Here is a 22,797-nt window from a genome sequence, read left to right as displayed (position 1 = left end):
ATATATATATTTTTTTTTTTTTTTTTTTCTTTTATTTATTACTTTCTACTCTAAGCCCTTGTACACACAGTCGGACATTCCGGTGAAAAATGTCCGAACGGCTAATCCGACCGTGTGTGGGCTTCATCTGACTTTTTCCATCGGAATGTCCAACCAACGAAGTTTGAGAGCTGGATATAAAATTTTCCGACAACATGATCCGATCGGACTTTGTCCGATCGTTTGTAGAGAATTCCGATCGGACAAAGTGCCACGCATGCTCAGATCAAATTACGAGACCAAAGCTATTGGCTACTAGCCTGAACGTAGTCCCATCGTAACGAAATAATGTCATCACGTTACAAATGGTCAGATTTTCCGACATTTTTGTCCGACCGTGTGTATGCAACACCAGTTGCGGACAAAATCCGTCTGAAAAAATCAGACGGATTTTGTTGTCGGAATGTCCGACCGTGTGTACAAGGGCTAATACTTATGCCATAAAAAATTTTAAAAAATCTAATTTCTTCATAAATTTAGGCCAATATGTATTCTGCTACATATTTTTGGTAAAAAAAAACAATCACAATAAGCGTGTTTTGATTGGTTTCCGCAAAGGCTATAGTGTCTACAAACTATGGGATATTTTTATGGTTTATTTATTTACCAGCAATAGCGGCAATCAGCGACTCATAGCGGGACTGCGATAATGCTGCAAAATACACTTTCGCCTTAAGTTGACTAAAATCCTTGCATTTGCCCGGTCACACCCGTAATGGAAAATAACGCGCTCAACGTGTAATGTAAGCAGTAATGTACCCCTGCAAATCTAAAAATGTGCCCTCCCCCCAGCCCAACACCACCTGAACTATCAGTGTGGAGTGGAGTTAGCCGATATTGTCGGTCTTTATTCCCTGCACACCGTGGGAACCGGACACTGAGCCGTGCCAAGTCTCGCCCAGCCTAGCGCTGCCCTGACGCTCAGTCACACGCATGCGCGGTGCGGCTGTGTGTTCAGCACCCTGGAGAGCGGCGGCGGCGGAGTGCGCCCATTGAACAGAGAGCCGGGCGGACAGCGCTGTGTGCGGCCTCCGGCGCGGGGGAACCGATCACTCTGCATGAAGACACCGGGCACGGGGGGGAGGGGCTAATCTCTCCCCGGGGATACCCCCCCCAGACACAGCGATGATCCCCGCCGCGTCATGGCACCGACACCTGCGCTGATCGGACAGTGTGGACCCTCCGCCCCCCACCAGGGGCCCCCACGGCCGGACATCGCACCTATCCGCAGAACAATAATAAGCGATCTGTACAGACAAAGGGACGACGCCCCCTACAGAGACAACGAGGCATCCTCCAGCCAGGCGCCCCCGGAGCCGAGCTATGATGGTGAGATCACAGCGAGCTTTATTTATTACATATGACGTCATAATGACACACAGGTCACCCCGGTGTGTGAGGTCAGCTCCTAACACTGCCCACCCGCTGGCATTGCAGGGGTTAATACATCCCGTATACCGGGAACCGATAATCAGGCTTCAGCTGTCCTTATTTCCTATCATTCGTTTTATTTTCCACAGATAATAATACAAAAAGATATATACAAATTAACCATGTATAATATAAAAATATATGTAATGTAACTAAATATATATAATGTAACAATTTAGAACAATATATATATATATATATATATATATATATATATATATATATATATATATATATATATATATATATAACATAGCAATATATAATGTAACTGTATATAACTATTTATATAATTTAACAATATATAATGTAAAAATTTATAACATATATATACATAAAGTAACCATATATAACATAGCAATATATAATGTAACTATATATAACTATTTATATAATATAACAATATGTATAATGTAACTACTTATAACAATGTATATATATTTAAATATATGAAAAATTTGGGTGGGTTACTTCAAATGTTCATCTGGTTCTCAATGTAAAGATCAGTGTCAAGGTGGGCTACCCAATATTCTACCAATATCCAATAGATAAAACGACGGGACATGTTCTCCAATGCTAAATGTATTTATATCAAATGCTCTTCAAGGCATAAAATGGTTACATGCCATGCCATTGTTTAAAAAAATCTATATATAGATATATAGATCTATATATATATATATCTATATAGATACATATCTATATAGAGATATATATATCTATATCTATATAGATAGATATAGATATATCTAGATATCAATATATATGTACACACACACACATATATATATATATATATATATATATATAGTAACTATATATAAAATATAATAATATATCCAGTATCTCACAAAAGTGAGTACACCCCTCACATTTTTGTAAATATTTTATTCTATCTTTTCCTGTGACAACACTGAAGAAATGACACTTTGCTACAATGTAAAGTAGTGAGTGTACAGCTTGTATAACAGTGTAAATTTGCTGTCCCCTCAAAATAACTCAACACACAGCCATTAATGTCTAAACCGCTGGCAACAAAAGTGAGTACACCCCTAAGTGAAAATGTCCAAATTGGGCTCAATTAGCCATTTTCCCTCCCCGGTGTCATGTGACTCGTTAGTGTTACATGGTCTCAGGTGTAAATAAGGAGCAGGTGTGTTAAATTTGGTGTTATCGCTCTCACTCTCTCATACTGGCCACTGGAAGGTCAACATGGCACCTCATGGCAAAGAACTCTCTGAGGATCTGGAAATAAGAATTGTTGCTCTACATAAAGATGGCCTAGGCTATAAGAAGATTGGCAAGACCATGAAACTGAGCTGCAGTACAGTGGCTAAGAACATGACTGCACACCATTGCACAAAGCAAAGTCCATAAAGACACAGATGAGCAAGTTTGGGGGTGAAGGAACTTGACTGGGCTGCACAGAGTCCTGACCTCAACCCGAAAGAACACCTTTGGGATGAATTAGAGCGCAGACTGTGATCCAGGCCTTCTCATCCAACATCAGTGCCTGTCCTTACAAATGCACTTCTGGAAGAATGGTGAAAATTCCCATAGACACACTCCTAAACCTTGTAGATGGCCTTCCCAGAAGAGTTGAAGCTGTTATAGCTGCAAAGGGTGGGCCAACTTAATATTGAACCCTATGGACTAAGACTGGGATGCCATTAAAGTTCATTTGCGTGTAAAGGCAGGCGTCCCAATACTTTTGGTAATATAGTGTATTTATAGTGTATATTATATATATATTGTAACTATAGAGTATATAATATAACAATATATATAATGTAACAATATTATTATATTGTGTTGATGGGCTGAGCAGGCTGATAGATACAAATATGGTTTAATGGACCTATAGGGCCTCCCAGGTAAAATTTTTGTCATCACAGTGTCCCCAACCTCCCATCCCCCAACCTCTTACAGTGCCTACAACTCCACATAGTGGTCCATATTGCCCTCCAGCTCCCTTATAGCTCTCAGCCTACATGTTATCCCCCAATATCCCACAATGCCACCCATCCTTCCACAGTAACTTCCAGCCTGCTGCAGAGCCTCCAACTTTCCTAGTGCCCCCAACCTCCATCAGTTCCCCCCCCCCCCCCCAACATCTCACAGTGCCCCCAGCCCCACATAGTGGTCCACATTGCCCCCCGGCTCCCTGATAGCCCTCCGCCTACATGGTATCCCCCAACCTCCCACAATGCCACTCAGCCTCCCACAGTAACTTCCATCATTATGCAGAGCCTCCAGCCCCCTCCCCCATCTCTCACAGTGCCCCCAACCTCTTACGGTGCCCCCAACCTCTCACAGTGCCCCCAACCTCACATAGTGGTCCACATTGCCCCCCCCCCCCCCCCGGGTCTCTGATAGCCCTCCGCCTACATGGTATCCCCCAACCTCCCACAATGCCACTCAGCCTCCCACAGTAACTTCCATCATGCTGCAGAGCCTCCAGCCCCCCTCACCCCCATCTCTCACAGTGCCCCCAACCTCTTACAGTGCCCCCAACCTCACATAGTGGCCCACAGTGCCCTCCGTCTTCCTGATAGCCCTCGGCCTGCATGGTATCCCCCAACCTCACACAATGTTAGCTTTCTTGTGATAACAACTGATGCGGTTAACCACCGGTTACCCGAGCTACTAGCCGGCATGTCCGCCAGCTAGTCAGAGACCTGAACAAAGCTGGGGTCAGCAGTGATTGGGTTGCCACTATGGTAACCTGGAAGCGATGGCATGACACCACTATGTTTATCGGCATCTTAATGGTACCATTTTTTGAAAATCAATAGTATTCAAAAATGCCAATCTTGGTGTTTTAAATGCTTTCAAGCGCAAAGGAGAGATTTGGGGTCTTGTAGACCCCAGATCCCTCCATAAAGAGTATCTGTCACGTGCCTATTGCTGTCACAAGAATGTTTACATTCTTTGTGACAGCAATAAAAGTGATTACAGTTTTCTTTTAAAACAACACTGTAAAAGTAAAAAAAAAAGTAAAAATGAATAATACATTTTTTTTTTAATGCAAAGTGCCCCTGTGCTAGAGCGCAAAGGTGAGTTTGTGTGTCGGTCCCGCACGCACGCAAGCAGTGATCTTCCCACACATGTTTTAAAGAGGAAGTAAAGCCAAACTAAAAAAAAATAGACCCTGCAAGGCAAAGGCATAATGAGCTAGTATGCATAGCATACTAGCTCATTATGAATAACTTACCTGAGATGGAAGCCCCTGAAGCAACTCTCGTTGTCCTCCTCCAAAGCCGCCATCTATCCCAGAGTGACTTATGGGTATCGCGGCTCCGGTGCTGTGACTGTCTGGAGCTGTGATGACGTCACTCCCGTGCATGCTCGCGGGAACCGCCACTAACGGCATGATCGCCGTTAGCAGCGGCATGCTCAGTGCGCCTGCACGCCGCTGTCTATGGCACATGGGCCGTCAACATTGGTGCCTGCCTTTTGCAAATATCTTCTAAACCGTGTAGGTTTAGGAGATATTTCTTGCACCCACAGGTAAGCCTTAATCTAGGTTTACCTGTAGGTAAAAATAGTCTGTAAGGATTTACAACCACTTTAACGGTGGTCTGTGCCTGTGTAAATTGCTGAAACTGATATTTTTTGCATTGGAAGCCCATGTGACCGGGTGACAACACAGGAGAACAGTTGGAAGACAGGGACAGAGTGTTGTCACCCAAAAACAGGAAGTGACTGTGGGGTTTGAATGACTTCTGGAGATTGTAGTAAAGGTTGTACTTTTAGTTGTTTATAACATTAGTGTGACCGCAGCATGCGGTATTCCTGTGTGCTTAGGCCATCATCTCAGGAGGCTTGTACAGGCCGTTGTATGTATATACAGAGTAGGGGGAGTGAGTGTATTTATTAAGATGGAGCTAAGATAGTGTTGAAAGACAATTAATATGTAGTGGTCAATCAGATAGAAGTTCACTGCGATCAGATCGGTGAAAAATGATATCTGATTGATTGGTGTGATGTATACTCATTGCTTCCTGTTTTCTATATCATAGAGGCGGACAGAGCAGTTCTGGTCTTTGTCCTCCTCTGATCAACTGGTGGAAGCGCTCATTGGTCGATCCAGTGTCCTGACGGGGGGGGGGGCACGTCCCCTCCTGCTGCTTGTAAAAGCGATCCAGCAGCTAGTTAGCCGTTCAGATTGCTTTTACAAGAGCTCTAAACCCTGCTGCTTGCCTGCAGCAAGGCTAAATGTAAAAAGAAAAAGAAATGGAACATCCCTGTGGCGTTCACTTTTTGTAGGAAGACCAGTTCAGGTGTTGAAAATGTGTTCCTGCTCACAATTTTTTTACATACAGAAAAACGTATCACCCATAGGCCAGCCATTGCTTCAATGGCCTACCCTATGCACATTTGTCCTATGCACGTTTGTTCTGCTCCTTTTTTGGGTGACAAACTTAGCATGATTTTTAACCGCGCATTTTGCTGTAATTTTCGTGCAACAGTCGTGGCAGAATCGCATGGCGTTTGAGGTACCATTCAGAATAATGGCACCCAAATGCGCGTAAAGCTTTCTGCCACAATTTTGAAGCGCAGGAAGACTCACAGTGATTCTGCTTGCAATTTCACTTCACCTTGTGTGAATGGGGCCTAAGAGTTCATACTTGTCACAGTCAGGCATGTACTGGCCATCGGGACTACCGGGAGTTTCCCGGTGGGCCGATGGCTCAGTGGGCCGGTTTCAGTGGCATTGCTAGGGGGGACTGAATCTGGGGCCCATAGCCCTGAGTCAGACCAGGAGTCCCCAACCACAGGGTCTTGGCCCACTACCGGGCCATGGGCTCTCTGCAGCCATGTGCCGGGCAGCATGGGAGAGCTGGAGAGTGGGCAGGCAGCTCTCACTGCCTGCCCTCTCTCTGGTGACCCTGATGTAAGGAGGGGCTCTCTGGAGACCCTGATGTAAGGGGGAGACTCTCTGGGGAACCTGATGTAAGGGAGAGGCTCTCTGGGGACCCGGATGTAATGGGGAGGCTCTCTGGGGACCCGGATGCAAGGAGGGGCTCTCTGGGGACCTTGATTTAAGGCGGAGGCTTTCTGGGGACTCTGATGTAAGTGGGAGGCTCTCTGGGGACTCTGATGTAAGGGGGAGGCTCTCTGGGGACCCTGATGTAAGGGGGAGGCTCTATGGGGACCTTGATGTAAGGCAGAGCCTCTCTGGGGACTCTATAGTAAGGGAGAGGCTCTCTGGGGACTCTGATGTAAGGGGGGGCTCTCTGGGGACCCTGATGTAAGACAGAGGCTCTCTGGGGAACTTTATGTAAGGCGGAGGCTCTCTGGGGACTCTGATGTAAGCGGGGAGGCTCTCTGGGGACTCTGATGTAAGGGGGAGGCTCTGTGGGGACCCTGGTGTAAGACAGAGGCTCTCTGGGGACTCTGATGTAAGGGGGAGGCTCTATGGGGACCTTGATGTAATGCGGAGGCTCTCTGGGGACTCTAAAGTAAGGGAGAGGCTCTCTGGGGACTCTGATGTAAGGGGGGGCTCTCTGGGGACCCTGATGTAAGACAGAGGCTCTCTGGGGACCTTTATGTAAGGCGGAGGCTCTCTGGGGACTCTGATGTAAGCGGGGAGGCTCTCTGGGGACTCTGATGTAAGGGGGAGGCTCTGTGGGGACCCTGATGTAAGACAGAGGCTCTCTGGGGACTCTGATGTAAGTGGGGGGCTCTCTGGGGACCCTGATGTAAGGAGGGGCTCTCTGGGGACCCTGATGTAAAGAGGGGCTCTCTGGGGACCCTGATGTAAGGAGGGCTCTCTGGGGACCCTGATGTAAAGAGGGGCTCTGTGGGGACCCTGATGTAAGACAGAGGCTCTCTGGGGGCCCTGATGTAAGGAGGGCTCTCTGGGGACCCTGATGTAAGGAGGGGCTCTCTGGGGACCCTGATGTAAAGAGGGGCTCTGTGGGGACCCTGATGTAAGACAGAGGCTCTCTGGGGACCCTGATGTAAGGAGGGCTCTCTGGGGACCCTGATGTAAGGAGGGGCTCTCTGGGGACCCTGATGTAAACAGGGGCTCTGTGGGGACCCTGATGTAAGACAGAGGCTCTCTGGGGGCCCTGATGTAAGGAGGGCTCTCTGGGGACTTTTTTTGTGCAATTGTGTACAGTATATATATTGTTTTTGTGCGTGTTTGCAAAATTAAAGTGGGCCGGTCTGGATGAAGTCCAGGGCCAAATTTTTGTCCCAGTCCAGCCGTGATCACAGTGGTGGAGTGGAAGCGATGGGAGGAGATATCAAATGGATTTTGGCGGGGATTATTCTGTTTATAAATCACTTTCACTTTTTGAATTTTGCTATAAAATGATGTTTATACATGTATTGTGCACGGTGGTCTTGTAATTGTCTGAAATATTTATATGCAGTAACTTTATGCAGCATTATTTATAGGATTTAAAGGGATAGAGCAGCATTTTTTGAATTGGTCTGTATAGGAAGTATCTGGAGTGGACGTATCGCTGTACAGAACCAGCCATATTGTATGGAAACATGAAGTGATGGATTGTTGTAAGTTATAAAGCACTGAACTGTGAAAGACCATATTGTATGGACTGTTATCAGGGCTTTCTTTAATATTGATTAGACCCATCCTCCATACTACCCCCATCATTACAGAGGACCCCCCTCCACATACTACCCCCATCATTACACAGGACTCCCCCTCCCAACTACCCCCATCATTACTCAGGACCCCCCTCCCTTATAATACCTCCATCATTACTCAGGACCCCCCTCCCCTATAATACCTCCATCATTACACAGGACCCCCCCCCCCCTCCAAACTACCCCCATCATTACACAGGGTCCCCCTCCCCATACTATCCCCATCATTACACAGGGCTTCCCTCCCCTATACTACCCCCATAATTAATCAAGACCCCCTCCCCTATACTACCCCCAGCATTACATAGGACCCCTCCCCCATTCCACCCTCCATCATTATACAGGATTCCCTCCCCCATACTACCTCAATAATTACACAGGAACCCCTCCCCATGCTATGCTACCCCCATCAGTACACAGGACTCCCCTTTCCCATCATTATACAGGATCCCCCTCCCCCATACTACCCCCATACTTACATAGGACCCCTCCCCCATACCACCCCAATCTTTACACAGGCCCCCCCTTCCCCATACTACCCCATCATTACACAGGACCTCCTCTCCCATAGTAACCCAATCATTACACAGGACCCCACCCCCCTCTCCACACTAGCCCCATTATTGTATAGGACCCCTCCCTCATACTACCCTTGTCATTACACAGGACCTCCTCCTCAATACTACCTCAATCAATACACAAGGACCCTTCTCCTCCATACTACCTCTATCATTACAAAAGACCCTCCCTCCCCATACTAGCCCCATCCTTACATAGGGCCCCTCCCCCATACTAACCCCATCATTAAACAGGACCCCCTCCCCCATACCACCCGATTAATACACAGGACCTCCTCCTCCATACTACCCCAATCAATACACAAGGACCCTTTTCCTCCATACTACATCTATCATTACACAGAATCCTCTTCTCCACACTACCCTCATCATTAAACAGGACCCCCTCCCCCATACTACCCCCATCATTAAACAGCACCCCCTCCTCCATACTACCCCAATCATTACACAGGACCCCCTCCCCCCCATACTAGCCCCATCCATAATAGGGCCCCTCCCTCCCCCATACTACTATGATCTTTAAACAGGACCCCCTCCCCCATACCACCCCAATTGTTACACAGGATTCCCCTCCCCCATACCACCCCAATTGTTACACAGGATTCCCCTCACCCATACTACCCTCATCATTAAACAGGACCCCGTTCCCCATACTACTATCATCATATTTGCAGGCAGAGCAGGATTAAGAGGCAGCTCAGTTGCTTTGGGCCCCACAACAATGACTGAGCCCGGGGCAGCTCCCCCTTTTGCCCCACGTTAAAGACAGCCCTGGCTGTTATGTTGCCAACTGCATAAGTAAACAAAAAGTTCCAGGAAGAAGCAGACTGAGCCTTGTCGTGCTGGTGGTGTGCATGGTGGCCTGTACCTGGGGAACAAGAAGTACTGTATATGTAAACACTGGCTTAGGCAGGAGATGTGCGGTGGAGAAGAGGAGAGCCCACACAGCTGGCGGTAGTGACAGGCCGTCTGTTTGGACCCTACACCAGGAAAACCTGTGACCCTGTTGCATTTGTGCAGGGTGGGTGACTCGGCCTCTGATGGAACCCACTTGGAACAACACGACAGGGGTCCGAGCTCAGAGAAGGTTTCTAACCCCTTGGATCCAAGTTATTCACGTTGGCCCAGGCACGGGAACTGGCGTATCCACTGCCACTAGGGTGTGCTAAAGCTTTACAGCACTGGGGTCCTTGGTTTGAATCCTAGGCAAGACACTATCTGCATGGAGTTTGCATGTTCTCCCTGTGTTTCCTGTAGGTACTCAGGTTTCCTTTCACATTCCAAAGACGTGCTGTTAGTTCCTGTCTAAATTGGCCCATGTATGTATGAGGGACCTTAGATTGTAAGATCCTCGATGACTGATATATATGTAAAGCGCTATGTAAATTGCTGGTGCTATATAGATGCTTCTAATAAATAAACTTCAGCACTGTGTACATGAGTGAAATAGTTCTAGCACTGTCATCTAAAAGAATGATGGTTGACCATACAAAGACGAATGTTGTAACTGCAACTCTAAAGCCAGTCACTAAAATCCAAAATATGGTATAACATGTTACTGCCATTTCAAAGGTCATTTTCAGTCTCTTCATTCTTACGTCCTGTTGAGTCTACAGGATAGGAAGTGAAAGGAAATCCTCCAAATAAGACAGAAATGGGGAATAAAAATGACCATAGTTTCAACGCTCTCCTACTCTACATGAAATAAAAAAAAAAAGGCTTTGTAAATACACTATATTGTCAAAAGTATTGGGACACCTGCCTTTTACACGCACATGAACTTTAATGGCATCCCAGTCTTAGTCCGTAGAGTTCAATATTGAGTTGGTCCACCCTTTGCAGCTATAACAGCTTCAACTTTTCTGGAAAGGCCGTCCACAAGGTTTAGGATTGTGTCTATGGGAATGTTTCACCAGTCTTCCAGAACAGCATTTGAAAATACAGTAACATGTAAAGCTTATATAAGATTTGATGATGATTATTAACAATGATAAAATTATTATATTTATTTATTGAATTAATTAATTATTTATATTTTAATTATTTTTTAATATTATATTTTTATATATATAATTTTATTTTTTAATATTATATTATTATTATTATTATTATTATTATTGGGTTTAGTGATTGAGTTTAAATCTTTAATTTTAAAGTCTCTGAAAGTACAAGTAAATCTTAAAATATGTGTATGTATTTTTTTTTTTTCAATCAACAGATATTGCTGTATGAAGCCAATTCCTGATGAGACAGATGGGGTTTTATATCAGCTCCTTGTCCCGAAGCCCCTGCACCAAGACCCAGGTGCGGCACTACCAGGTGGCACCAAGTTACAACTATAAATGGACAGATATCCATTATGAGGCCAGTAGAGGCAATGTGGAGAAGCTGCGTGCATTGCTCACCACATCGGGTATGTTCCTAATTCTCTGTGAAATCAATTTTCTTTTCAGATAGAAAGCATTATTGATGGAGCATGGTAAAATAGAATGGAATGCTAAAGAACTCTGGTCTAATTAAACTAAAGCCATTTTTTTTTTTTTCATTTTGGACACAGCTTTGAAAAGGGTTCAAACCTCTGTCAGGTTTTTACTGCTGTTTACTGCCCCCCCCCCCCACCACCACCACCACCACCACCACCATTACCACCACCACTACCACTGGGGAGCTTCAGCCACTTCGTTTGTTCTGGTGACCATCACAAAGTGATGGAAAATCCAAAATTTTGAGTTGTTACCACATCAGGAATACAGAGGAAATCTTCCAATGTGGACAACTGTTTAAGAGAGTATTCCCCTTGTTTTGTAGAGCTCCCATCGTATTTGCTGTTGTGTCTTGAGACTGGAAATGCATAAAAAATTAAATCTGGATGAATCCAGACAGCAAAGAAAATTTACAAATTTACCATTCCCAACGCTATCAAAAACTAAAAAGAAAAGTTTGGGCTATAGATATACTTTGAAGGGAATCTAGTTTTGTGTGGAGCAAGCTGGAAATGCATTATAGGAACTGAGCTTGTTCCCTGGTACAATTCCAATTGACAGAAAGATGCAGAAGGGATTGGCTAAACAAAAATTGACAAAGGTTTCTAGAGCAAATATGGGTTAGCTGAAGGGACATCACTGTAGATGCTGTCTACATTTGTAAGGAGCATCTTAAAATCACCAACGCAATAATCTGAAGGATGGAACAAAATCGAGTGCAATAAAAACAAGTTTTGCTCTTAGTTTTTACATTTATTTTTATGGGTTTCCACACTTGAGCTAAAAGAGGGACATACGAGGAGGAATGAGAAGGAAGGTTCTTTCAAATGAGGATCAATTGGGAGCCATGTAGTCTGGAACCTTTTATTATAAACAGGAATATGTTACTGTGGATATGCATAGTGAAGGGTCCCAAAAACCGCACACCTAGCAAAGTCATTAGTTAACAAGTGAAAGCAACCTCAACCAGCTTCATCCAAAGCCACACCCCCAATGCACTTCACACCATCCTCGGGGCTTAATCATGGAGATATATTATATTAATTAGGTATAATGATGTGTGGGGGGCTGTGGGCCACCCTAGGCACCCCAAACCCCCTATGCCCTTGGCCAGTGATGGCGAACCTTGGCACCCCAGATGTTTTGGAAGTACATTTCCCATGATACCCATGCACTCTGAAGTGTAGCTCAGCATCATGGGAAATTTAGTTCCAAAACATCTGGGGTGCCAAGGTTCACCATCACTGGCCTAGGCCAAGGTGTATGTTACCTATGCCAAAAATGACAGCCCTGGATAAATAAGGAAATTAAGCATTTATTTCTACATTTTAGGACGTTGAGTCATTCTTTAACCTATCCTGCAAAACTTTCACACCCTCCTTTCTCTATTCTTAGTATTCCCGTTCTCTCTTTCTATATGTATTTTCTGCATTGTGTTTCAGACAAAGAGCTTGTGGATCGGAAAGATTACTATGGAAAGACACCTCTGTACTGGGCAGCTTATAAAGGTCAGAGGGCTTCCATGGAGCTGCTCTTACAACATGGCGCCAGTGTAAACAGCTGCTGTAAACATGGGGGGACCCCCCTACATGCGGCTATTGGATTGTTCCCGGACTGTGCTCTCTTACTAATACAGGTGAGTTAAAACTCTGATCAGTGTACTTTAACTTCTTGTGTTTAATTAGGTCTGTATTTATATGCTGCATCTATCATCCACACATTGGAGGCATGCAATGCATAGATATGAGCTAATAAGGCTCATTTGGAACCAGAGCTGCACAATTAATCATTAAAAAATCATGATCTTGATTCAACCCCTCTGACATCTCTATTGCAGAGTTTGCCCATTCTTTCATATAACAAGTGGGGAGACTTATCTGCTCACTCAGCTGTCAAAAGAAAACAATGGGCAGTCTGCAAAGTTTTTAAAATGAAACATTGTAACTAACTCTTCCTTCTTAGATCAAAGGGAAACTTCTGTGTGTAAAGAAAAAAAATCCAGGCAGTCTGCAAAGTTTTTAAACAATGTGTAAATGCAGGAAGTTTAACCACTTAAAGTCTAAATCTTTTTCTGATACTTGTTTCTTAAGTTAAAATCAATATTTTTTGCTAGAAAATTACTTGGAACCCCCAAACATTATATGTTATTTATCGGAGACTCTAGGGAATAAAATGTCAATTGTTGCAGTATTTTATGTCACACTGTATTTGCCCAGTGGTCTTTCAAATGCAATTTCTTGGGAAAAAATACACTTCAATGAATAAAAAAAAAGAAACAGTAAAAGTTAGCCCAATTTATTTGTTTTAATGTGAAAGATGATGTTACGCCGCGAGAATCGTGAAAGAATCGTGATCTTCTATGCAAAAAAAATGTGATTCTCATTTTAGCCAGAAATGTGCAGCTCTAGTTGGAACCACTGGTCAAGACAGTGACTGTGATGTTGTGGACCTTCCAGCTACATGGCATGGGGTACAAAAAGAAGGTAGTCATACCCGGGAAGTGTGGGCTGACAGTAGACTTTTGGTAGGGTGAAGCTCCACAGAAAAAAATTAGACCTGGGAACTGGATCCCTGGAATAGGTGCGACACTGGATCACACCAGAATAGGGGAGCTGGAACAGAACAGATAAGACTTGGGGGCTGGACCAGGATCATTTTCTAACAGATAAGACCTGGGAGCTGGATCAAGATTACACTGGAACGGATAAGACTTCGGAGTTGGATCAGTATCATTCCCTCACAGATAAGACCTAAGAGCTGCTGGATCAAGGTTAGACTGGAACGGATAATACCTCGGAGTTGGAACAGGATCATTCTCTCACAGATATGACCTGGGAGCTGGATCAAGATTATACTGGAATGGATAAGACTTTACAGTTGGATCAGGGCTTGCCAAAGTTTGAGGATAACCCCATGTGAGAGCACGTGACGTGGGATCTCCAGGGTGTGGAGTCCAAGGGCCAGCTGTTATACAGCAGGGACCCCCTCACAGGGTGTTTGGGCTGTATACTGACTACAGGTCTCGAACCCTGGGTTCACCCTGCTTTAGCAATAATTAACAGAATAAAAACTATTTTTATCACCCAAGATCTTGTTGTAGATTAACATAAGGATCTGCAGAAGACAAAAAAAAGACTATAATATAGGTAACCCCCATACACACCATTAGATTTTCTGCAGATTTTTGTCTTCAGATTTACCAAAACCATGTAGTGCAAGGGCCTGCCTGATTGCATACACATATAAACTCCTAAGGTTTGACCTCCATATTATATGGTTTTGGTAAATCTGAAGACAAAAATCTGCAGAAAATCTAATAGTGTGTATGGGGCATAGAGGGGGAGACTGTAAATGAAAACCACCAGACTAAGGGGCTGATTTACCAAAACTAGAGAGTACAAAATCTGGTTCAGCTCTGCATAAAAAGCTTCCAGGTTTTATTGTCACAGCTTAATTGAACAAGCTGAAGTTATAAGTTGATTGGCTACCATTCAGAGCTGCACCAGATTTCGCACTCTCCAATTTTAGTAAATCGACCTGTATGACTACTACCCCACTAATAAAGTCTAAATGGTCATAACAAGTCAGATATGGCAACGTAAAATTGCATATTTTATTGAAAAACAATTAAAATGCAAAACACATAGTAAAATCCTTGGCCAAGGAATAATAACAAACTGATGCCACAATGCTTTATGTATAATATCCAAAAATGTGATAGGCTATTCAATAAGTCTTCTGAACAATTTGCCATCCATATGTAGATTCAAGTGTAGAGTATTCAAGCAGACTTTGGGGTTGATTTACTAAAGGCAAATAGATTAATTATTTCCAATTGTTGGGACAGGTCTTAGGCTGGCCATACGCGTTTCAAATCTTGGCTGGTTCAGTAGGAACCAGCCTAGATTTGGTCTGTTAATGAGCAGGCTGAATGTACAAAGTTGATCAATCAACTTGGTACTAGCTGCTGCTATAGCCACTAGCGATAATCACTGTCTTCTCCTAGCGATTACAGCTTTCCCTGCCAGGAAAAGACAATGACCCAGCAGGAGGGATTCCCCTGTCAGCGCTCTCTGTGTTGATAGGGGAATGAAGCCGTGGTTGCAGGAAAGAAATTTGCTTCTTGTATGGCCAGCATTAGAGCTGTTTATAGATCTCTTTTAAGCTTTGGGAGATTACAGGAGATGTTTATCTACTTTTTACAAATCTGTTTCTATTTGGTACAGCACGGTGCTGATGTCAACCTGCAGGATAACTGGGGGGTGACCCCGATGTATCTGGCTGCATGTAGTGGACAGTTAGAGTGCATCCGGCTCCTCGTTCAAGCGGGTGCTTACATCACGTACAAGAATAAGGTATGTACATGGAAAAGCATTTATGTCTAATTCTAGTGGTCAGGCAACTCATAGACCATGTTTCAGTTTTTTGGTGGACCCTGGAGAGTTAACCTTCTATTCCATGTTTCGGAAGCTGTTGGTAAGTTCTCTGAATTGTGTTCCTTGGTCTGCACACCTACTGTGCCTGATATATGGGATTCCAACTCTTCCTCCTGGATTTTTCATGTATTTTATATAACAAAGGAAATAACAGAAGGAGATGGAACACACAAAGGTAGACAGGGACAACCAGAACTTTGGGGTGGACAGAAACAGAATTGTGGTAGAAGATCTCTATTTTGAAGCATCTAAGACATGTGTCAAACACAAAGCCCGGGGGCCTCAGTTCACCCCTGAACCCTACACTCGGTATGTAGCCCACCCCTGAAATCTGCAATATGTACATAGCACACCACTAAAACTGTTCTCTGAACATAGTGCATTCCTGAACTCTGCACATAACCCACTCCTGGTATTTATTGCCCCCTTAACCACTTCAATACAGGGCACTTTCGCCCCCTTCCTTCCCAGCCCAATTTTCAGCTTTCAGCGCTCTAGCGCTTTCAGTGACAATTGCGCAGTCATGCTACACTGTACCCAAATGAAATTTTTATCATTTTTGTTTGCACAAATAGAGCTTTATTTTGGTGGTATTTATTCACGACTCCGTTTTTTATTTTTTGCGATATAAGCGCAAAAAAGCGGAAATTTGGAAAAAAAAACAATATTTTCTTTTTTCTATTTTAAAAGAAATCCAATAAAATCAAATTTTGTCATAAATTTAAGCCAAAATGTATTCTGCTACATGTTTTTGGTAAAAAAAAATTCCATTAAGTGTATAATAATTGGTTTGTGTGATCACGGACATATGTACGCAAATGATCATGTACATATGTGTGCAGGTGATCACGTACATATGTGTGCAGATAATCATTGGGACATGTGATTTTAGTGGGACATATGTGGGGGACATGTGTTTTTATTATTAGGGACATGTGTTTTTATTATTTGGGGACATGTATGTTTTGGGGACATGTGTGGGGACATTGTGTTTATACTGTGTGGTCTGTTTACTGTGTGGTGATTTGTGTGTACACTAGACTACTTCTGATGGACGTTCCTGAACATCCTATCAGGAGTAGACAGCTCCCACCCGGCCGTATATATGCATTGGCCGGGTGGGAAGTGGTTAAGATCCTCCCATTGTTTGCAATTCATCTAGATTTACAGATACAACCAGCCCTTTGAGGACAACCATAATTCTGATGCCTTGACACCCCTGATCTAAGACATAAAAAGACAGAGTTAACTTAGCCCACCAGGCTACACCCAAAGCTATAAACTACTTTTAAAGAGGAAGTAAACCCTGATGAGTTTACTTCCTCTTTCATTCCCTGCAAAGGCAAAGCATAATGGACTACTATGCATCACATAGTAGTCCATTATGTGTCACTTACCTGACACAGGAGCCAGCGAAGTCACCGCTGTCCCCTGTAGTCCAGCGCATCCATCTTCTCGGTGGGTCTCGCAGCTCCGCCGCTGTCATTTGGCGAAGCCGCGATGACGTCACTCCCACGCATGCGCACGGGAGCCGACACGCGCGGCAGCACCATAGTTGAAAATGCCGCGCTCAGTGCGCCTGCGCGCCGCTGTCTACGGCGCATGCGCCGTAGACAGCGGTGCCTGTCTTCGGGAAAATATCTCCTAAACCGTATAGGTTTAGGAGATATTTCTTGGACCTACAGGTAAGCCTTAATATAGGCTTACCTGTAGGTCAAAGTGTGTTGTAAGGGTTTACAACCACTTTAAGTGGGCTGAATCTTTGTTTTCTCTGGTCAAGCCTGTCTACAAGTCACAGGATTCCATTATCACAGTCAGTAAATCCCAGATCCATTTCAGTTAGGTGGAGCAGTTAGCTAAATGTAATGCCTTTCTTTTCATCCAAATCAAAACAGGCCTCTTTAGTTCTGTACAAACTACTATACCAAAACACACCTTAGAATGTGGTAACCAATCACATAGTTTTAACGTGGTCTCAAACACTTATTTCTGCTCATTGAGGTTACAAGGTGTCATGGATGGGTTGGAAAAATAGTAGAGGTTCTTCAAACTTAACCAGAATATGAACCAATAAATCTTCCATTCTGGACATAAAAAAAAAACATACACACACAGGCTGCCATCACGCACAAATTTCAGGCTTGCAACAATTGAGGAGGAATATATTTTGGTAAGGAGGGATTTATTTTGGTAATGCAGCAAAGCTGGCCATACACTGATCGGGGTTGAACTGGAAAAATCGATCAATTCCCCCATCCAGGCTAAAGAGCTGGATGGAGGACTTTCCCCTGCTGGCCATTGTATTCTGAGAGCCGACACACACAGCTGTCAGAATACCCGGACAGATTTCTGTCTGCCTCCTTAGATTTTGAGAGCGAAGGATGTTGAGCAGGAGGTTTCATCAGAAGCTGGCTGAAATTCACATATGGCCAGCTTAAAGGAGAAGTACATCCAGATCTCATTCATTCTGCACTCCTGTGACCCATTTTTAGCAGACTAAAGCCCGCTGTCGGCTGATATCACAGAGCCGATCCAGGCTCGGGAAAGATCCTGACCATATGGTCAGGATCCGCCCACATGCCTGGACCGGAACCCGGCTCAGCCTCTCAGCAAGTCGTTTAGAGCCCGAGCGGGATGCCCCTGCCCCTTCACAACCCAGCATTCCAGTGAGCATGGGGGGCCAGAGCAGAGAGTCAGTGACTGACAGTCACTAGATCTCTGCTCATTGAGCTCTGAGAACGGAGCAATTAGCAGTGTTTGATCGCTCAATTCTCAGCCTTGGAGTCGTAGGGGGACAAATGCAGCAGTGGACCGATGCTGCATCCACCTAGGTAAGTATGATTAAAAAAAGAAGAAAAAAATTCCCAAACTTCTCTATTAAAGTGGAACTAAAGTCTGCAATACTTACCTCTGTTTCAATGGTCCAAGGTCCCTTGCCGGCGCCAGCATCTTCTCCTCACCTTCTCCAGGGTTGCCGATCTTCAACCACTTTGATTGGCTGGTGTCCTAAGATGTCGCGTATGCGCAGGATTACAGTCATCCTGTGCTGGAATGTAAACTGAGCTGCGCATGTGCAGCTCAGTGTACATTCTACAGATAACTGCGAACAGGCGAGTAAGTTTATTTTATTGCAAAAAATACATTGCATGTCTCTTCTGCATTAAAGAGCCTGCTTGCTCACAGATTTTTTTTTTATTAAATTTTTTTTATTAAAGTGGTTTTAAACCATCGCAAACACCCAGTGAAGTGACTGAGCTCAGGTGAGGCACAGAGATGAAATGATTACTCTTACATAAGTTGTACCTGTTTATCTGTAGTCTTCTCTTTTCTACACCCGTTCAAAATCCAGAATTTAAACAGCTTGCCTGACTTCAGGGGGCAAAGAACTGAAGTCACACTGCAGAGCTCAGTCAAGAAGAGCTCTGGGAGCTGATTGAAGGGAAGGGAGACACCCCCTTCACACAGGAACAGAGCTGAGGCTGTCAATCACAGGCTGTGTGCTGGAGCTACTCCCCTGTCACCTTTTTTCTCTTGGTGTCAGGAAAATTGTCAGAAGTGCTGATAGCAGAGGAATGAAGCAGCAGACAGAAATGACAGTTAATGCTCTTAATTGACACAAGTACACACTATAGAGGCATGTGCTTTGTTGATATTTTATGTCTAAGGTTTACAACCACTTGAAGGCTTTGGGTCTATCTGTCTCTGTATTCTAACCCAGAACACTAGTGCTGCTTTTGATAATACATATGTACAGTATATAACTTCTAGTTATATATCAATTTGATGTTTACCCAGCTGGTTGCCTGGCAAAAGACCCGGTGACAGTTCATTGACCAGTGGTGAAGAATCACTGCTCTAAATAACCATTATCTTCTGTATTCCAGAAAACTGGACTGCCGCCAAAGCGCCTTGCCTCCCAAGTAGGCTTTATTGCCTGGATTGAGTCCTGCTCCCATCAGCCGCGCTCCCTTAAACACCTGAGCCGCCTGCAGATTCGGTCCAGCCTGGGGCCCCCGAGGCTCAAAGCCGTGAGAACTTTCAACTTGCCACAATCACTGAAGTGCTACCTTATGTTCGAGGACCTTGTACTACAGGAGACACTCTAACATTGCCGTAATCCACATGTGACAGCCGTGCATTGCAACCCAATGCCCTTGACTATCCCTGTTTGGTGGGAATGTCTCTCTTCTTCTAACCATTAATGGTGACTTTTATGAACCTGCCAATCAATAATACATTGACGGGAAACAATGGCACACTCATTCTACACAACACACAATTTCTGTAAGCTTCCAACAATGACAGTGGTGACAACCTGCCTGAACTGGCGAGATTTTGTTGTAAGATGTTGTCTTTCTTTTGCCTTTACAGTGGACTGGAACTAAAATGGTAGATTGTTGTCTGTAATTTTTAGTCAGCCAACTTCTTGGGGTTTCAGTTAAACAGTTAGGTCATCTGCTGTCTTGAGCAGAGGTGCCAAGACCTTTGAATGTTGAGGTGTCAAGTGCCAGTATGTGGTTGAAATGGAGGAAGAGCAACGTGTAGGCTGATAAAAGTGTATCCGAACCAAAACTTATTTTATTAGTCGAGGATAGAATAAGGTAGGGTTCTTGCCTCATTTATATTTTTACTGTTGACTGTATGGTGATTTACCATCTCTATTTGCCCTGGTGATCATTGTATCCAGAATAGAAAGTGATGGGAAATTCAAAGTGTTACTGTTGTCACTGAAACAGGAGATCTCTTCCAATGGAGACACCTGTTATGTTGATAGCTGTCTAAAGCTGGCCATACACTGTGCAAATTTTGGGTTCCTCTAGTAAAATTTTGAAGTAACCAGAAAGATATATGAGGTGTGTCTAAAAAGTTTGGTGAATGATATCAGAAAACAAACAAAACAGAAGATACAAACAAATTACCTTTATTGGCCTTCAAAATAATCTCCATCCTTCTCAACACACCTTTGGCAACGTTCATAAAGCTTCTGGAAACTGTCAGCAAAGGACTCTTTAGGAATGGAGCGCAGAACCGCTCTCACAAATTCCTGGATTGCCGTCACGTCCGCAAAATATGCGCCTTTCATGGCGCTCTTCAGGTGGGGAAATAGAAAGTGGACAGCAGGCGCCAGATTCCATCGATTGACGCTTGGATTTTGGATCAAATTAGTAGTACCAGGCCTCCTCCCCTGTGACGATGGTTCGCAGAAAGGATATATCCTGGATCCTGGTCACACATGGTAATGAAATCTCCAGAAGTTTCCATTCATTTTGCTTTCTGTTTGTCTGTCAGCTTGTGCAGTACAAACTGGGAACAGATCTTCCAATTACCCAAATCTTCATGGACGATGGTGCGCACCATGTCCTTGCTAATGCCCAATTTCTCTTGCATCAATCGTAAAGTCCGTTTCTGATCTCGTGCTAGCATTTGTCGCAACTCACTCGATCGTGTCTGGGGTTCTGTATGTCGACGGCCGACTCGAACGTGGTTCATCCTCAGTCATTTATGTCCCTTTGCGAAAGCGTTTGAACCAGTCATAAACACATTTTCTGCTCATGGCTTCCATCCCATACACTTGCACCATCATTTCATGTGTCTCCATCGCTGTTTTCCCCTACTTGTAGCATAACTTGATGTTCACTCATTGCTCTACTGCACTGTGACCCTACATCTCACATTGACTATGTTCAACTGCCCGCGGTGGGTTTACCCCAACGTTCACATGTACTCCATACTAAAAGGCACTTCTCGATGTCTCTCTGGATAGCCGTGTGTATGTGCACGCACCTGGATCATGTTGCTGTTGAGATATTGGACCATTCACCAAACTTTTTAGAAATACCTCGTAAAATAGCTGCAGCAGGGGATTCCAATGTGCTGTCAAGTGTGAATGGAGAACTCTGTTTTCCTTTCACTGTATGGCCAGCTTAAAGGGGGTTTCCCCCCCCACTTTGGATAGATTCCCTTTTACTTCCTGTTGAATCTCCAGGACAGGCAAGGAAAACAATTCTCCCAAATGGGTCAAACAGCAAAGAATGACAGGGGTTTTAACCATGCTCTAGCTAAAATGTAAAAAAAAAGTTTTGGCTTTGGATACACTAAAATATTGGCTCTTGGTGGAGGTTGGCCTTGGGTTTTCTTGTCAAAAAATGGTTACGGAATGAACATTAAAGTACAGGTGTGCCTTTTTACTAAACTATCCCCAAGTACTCCTAAGTTAACCTGCATTAACCTCCCTCCCCCAAAAACTGCTTGCTAACCTTGCTTACCCAGCTGCGTCCCGCTCGGTTTAAATTCTTAGCCACTAAATAACCTTTAGCAGTTGAATGGGAGCCTCGAAATATGGCCCCTATTCAAGTCAATGGGGACATCTAGACATAGCCAGTGCTAAACAGAATTTTACCAGGACAGACAGTAGAGACCAGAGGAGGCCACAACTCTGGAACAAAGGTATGTAAGCAGCTGGGGGGAAGGTGGGAGGATAATAGCCAGCCAGCTAGCATTTTCAATGTGAGGTTAACAAGAAAACCATCCATATTTTTTTTCTTGATAGTTTTTCTTTAAACAAAATCAGCCAGGGACACAAATCTAAATCCATTGCAAGCATGGAAAGAGGTGGGTGTGCGTTCACTTGGATTTCGCTTGCATGCTGTTCAGAGAACAAACCTAAAACATTGTAGGGTGAATAACATACCTAACAATCAGGGGACCTGAAATATAATTTGGACAGCCTCAACGTTCAGCCTGTGCACCTCTATTCCACAGCTTGAAATGTAATAAATGTATAAATATTCAGAGAGCTGGATGATAGTTTTCTTATCCAGAAAGGCTGGAGAAATTGTTTTTTTGAAGCTCCATCTAATGCCGTGAAATGTGGATGATCTGTAAAGTGTGTGGTAGGATCTTGTGATCATAATCAAGGCTAAAACCTGGGTCTTCCTTTCTTTGTCCACATTGATCAATCAATGTCTGTAATGACATATAAACTCATATTTAAAAGGTGAATTTTATATCTTAGCCTTCTTTGATGGATGGCTGGGGGTTGCATTGCTAGCTTCTGATTCTTTATGGAAACATGCAAACATTCTATACATGTGTTCCCAGCTTTTCCTACTGCTGTTGGAAATACATTTCTTTATTTGTGTTATATGTAAGGAGAACGGGCTTATTAACGTAAAGGGAAGGAACAAAGCCAGAAAGGGCATTGGGGAG

General features: G+C 44.0%; 1 protein-coding gene across 1 annotated transcript; it reads left to right on the top strand.

Moving 5' to 3' along the window:
• The first annotated feature begins 972 nt into the window (after positions 1–972).
• LOC143927632 (transient receptor potential cation channel subfamily A member 1-like) lies at positions 973–22,384 on the top strand. Its single transcript, XM_077451812.1, has 5 exons — positions 973–1,368; positions 10,888–11,082; positions 12,595–12,788; positions 15,379–15,507; positions 19,473–22,384. Exons 2-5 carry the CDS (start codon positions 10,914–10,916, stop codon positions 19,692–19,694), a joined length of 714 nt encoding a protein of 237 aa, XP_077307938.1. The 5' UTR covers positions 973–1,368; positions 10,888–10,913; the 3' UTR covers positions 19,695–22,384.
• Positions 22,385–22,797: the final 413 nt, after the last annotated feature.

This window comes from Lithobates pipiens, unplaced genomic scaffold, assembly GCF_037356315.1.
Source record: "Lithobates pipiens isolate NorthernLeopardFrog02 unplaced genomic scaffold, aLitPip1_a1.2 Scaffold_23, whole genome shotgun sequence".
Taxonomy (NCBI): Eukaryota; Metazoa; Chordata; class Amphibia; order Anura; family Ranidae; genus Lithobates; species Lithobates pipiens.
Note: the sequence above shows the minus strand (reverse complement) of the source record. Positions and strands in the feature narration are given on the sequence as shown.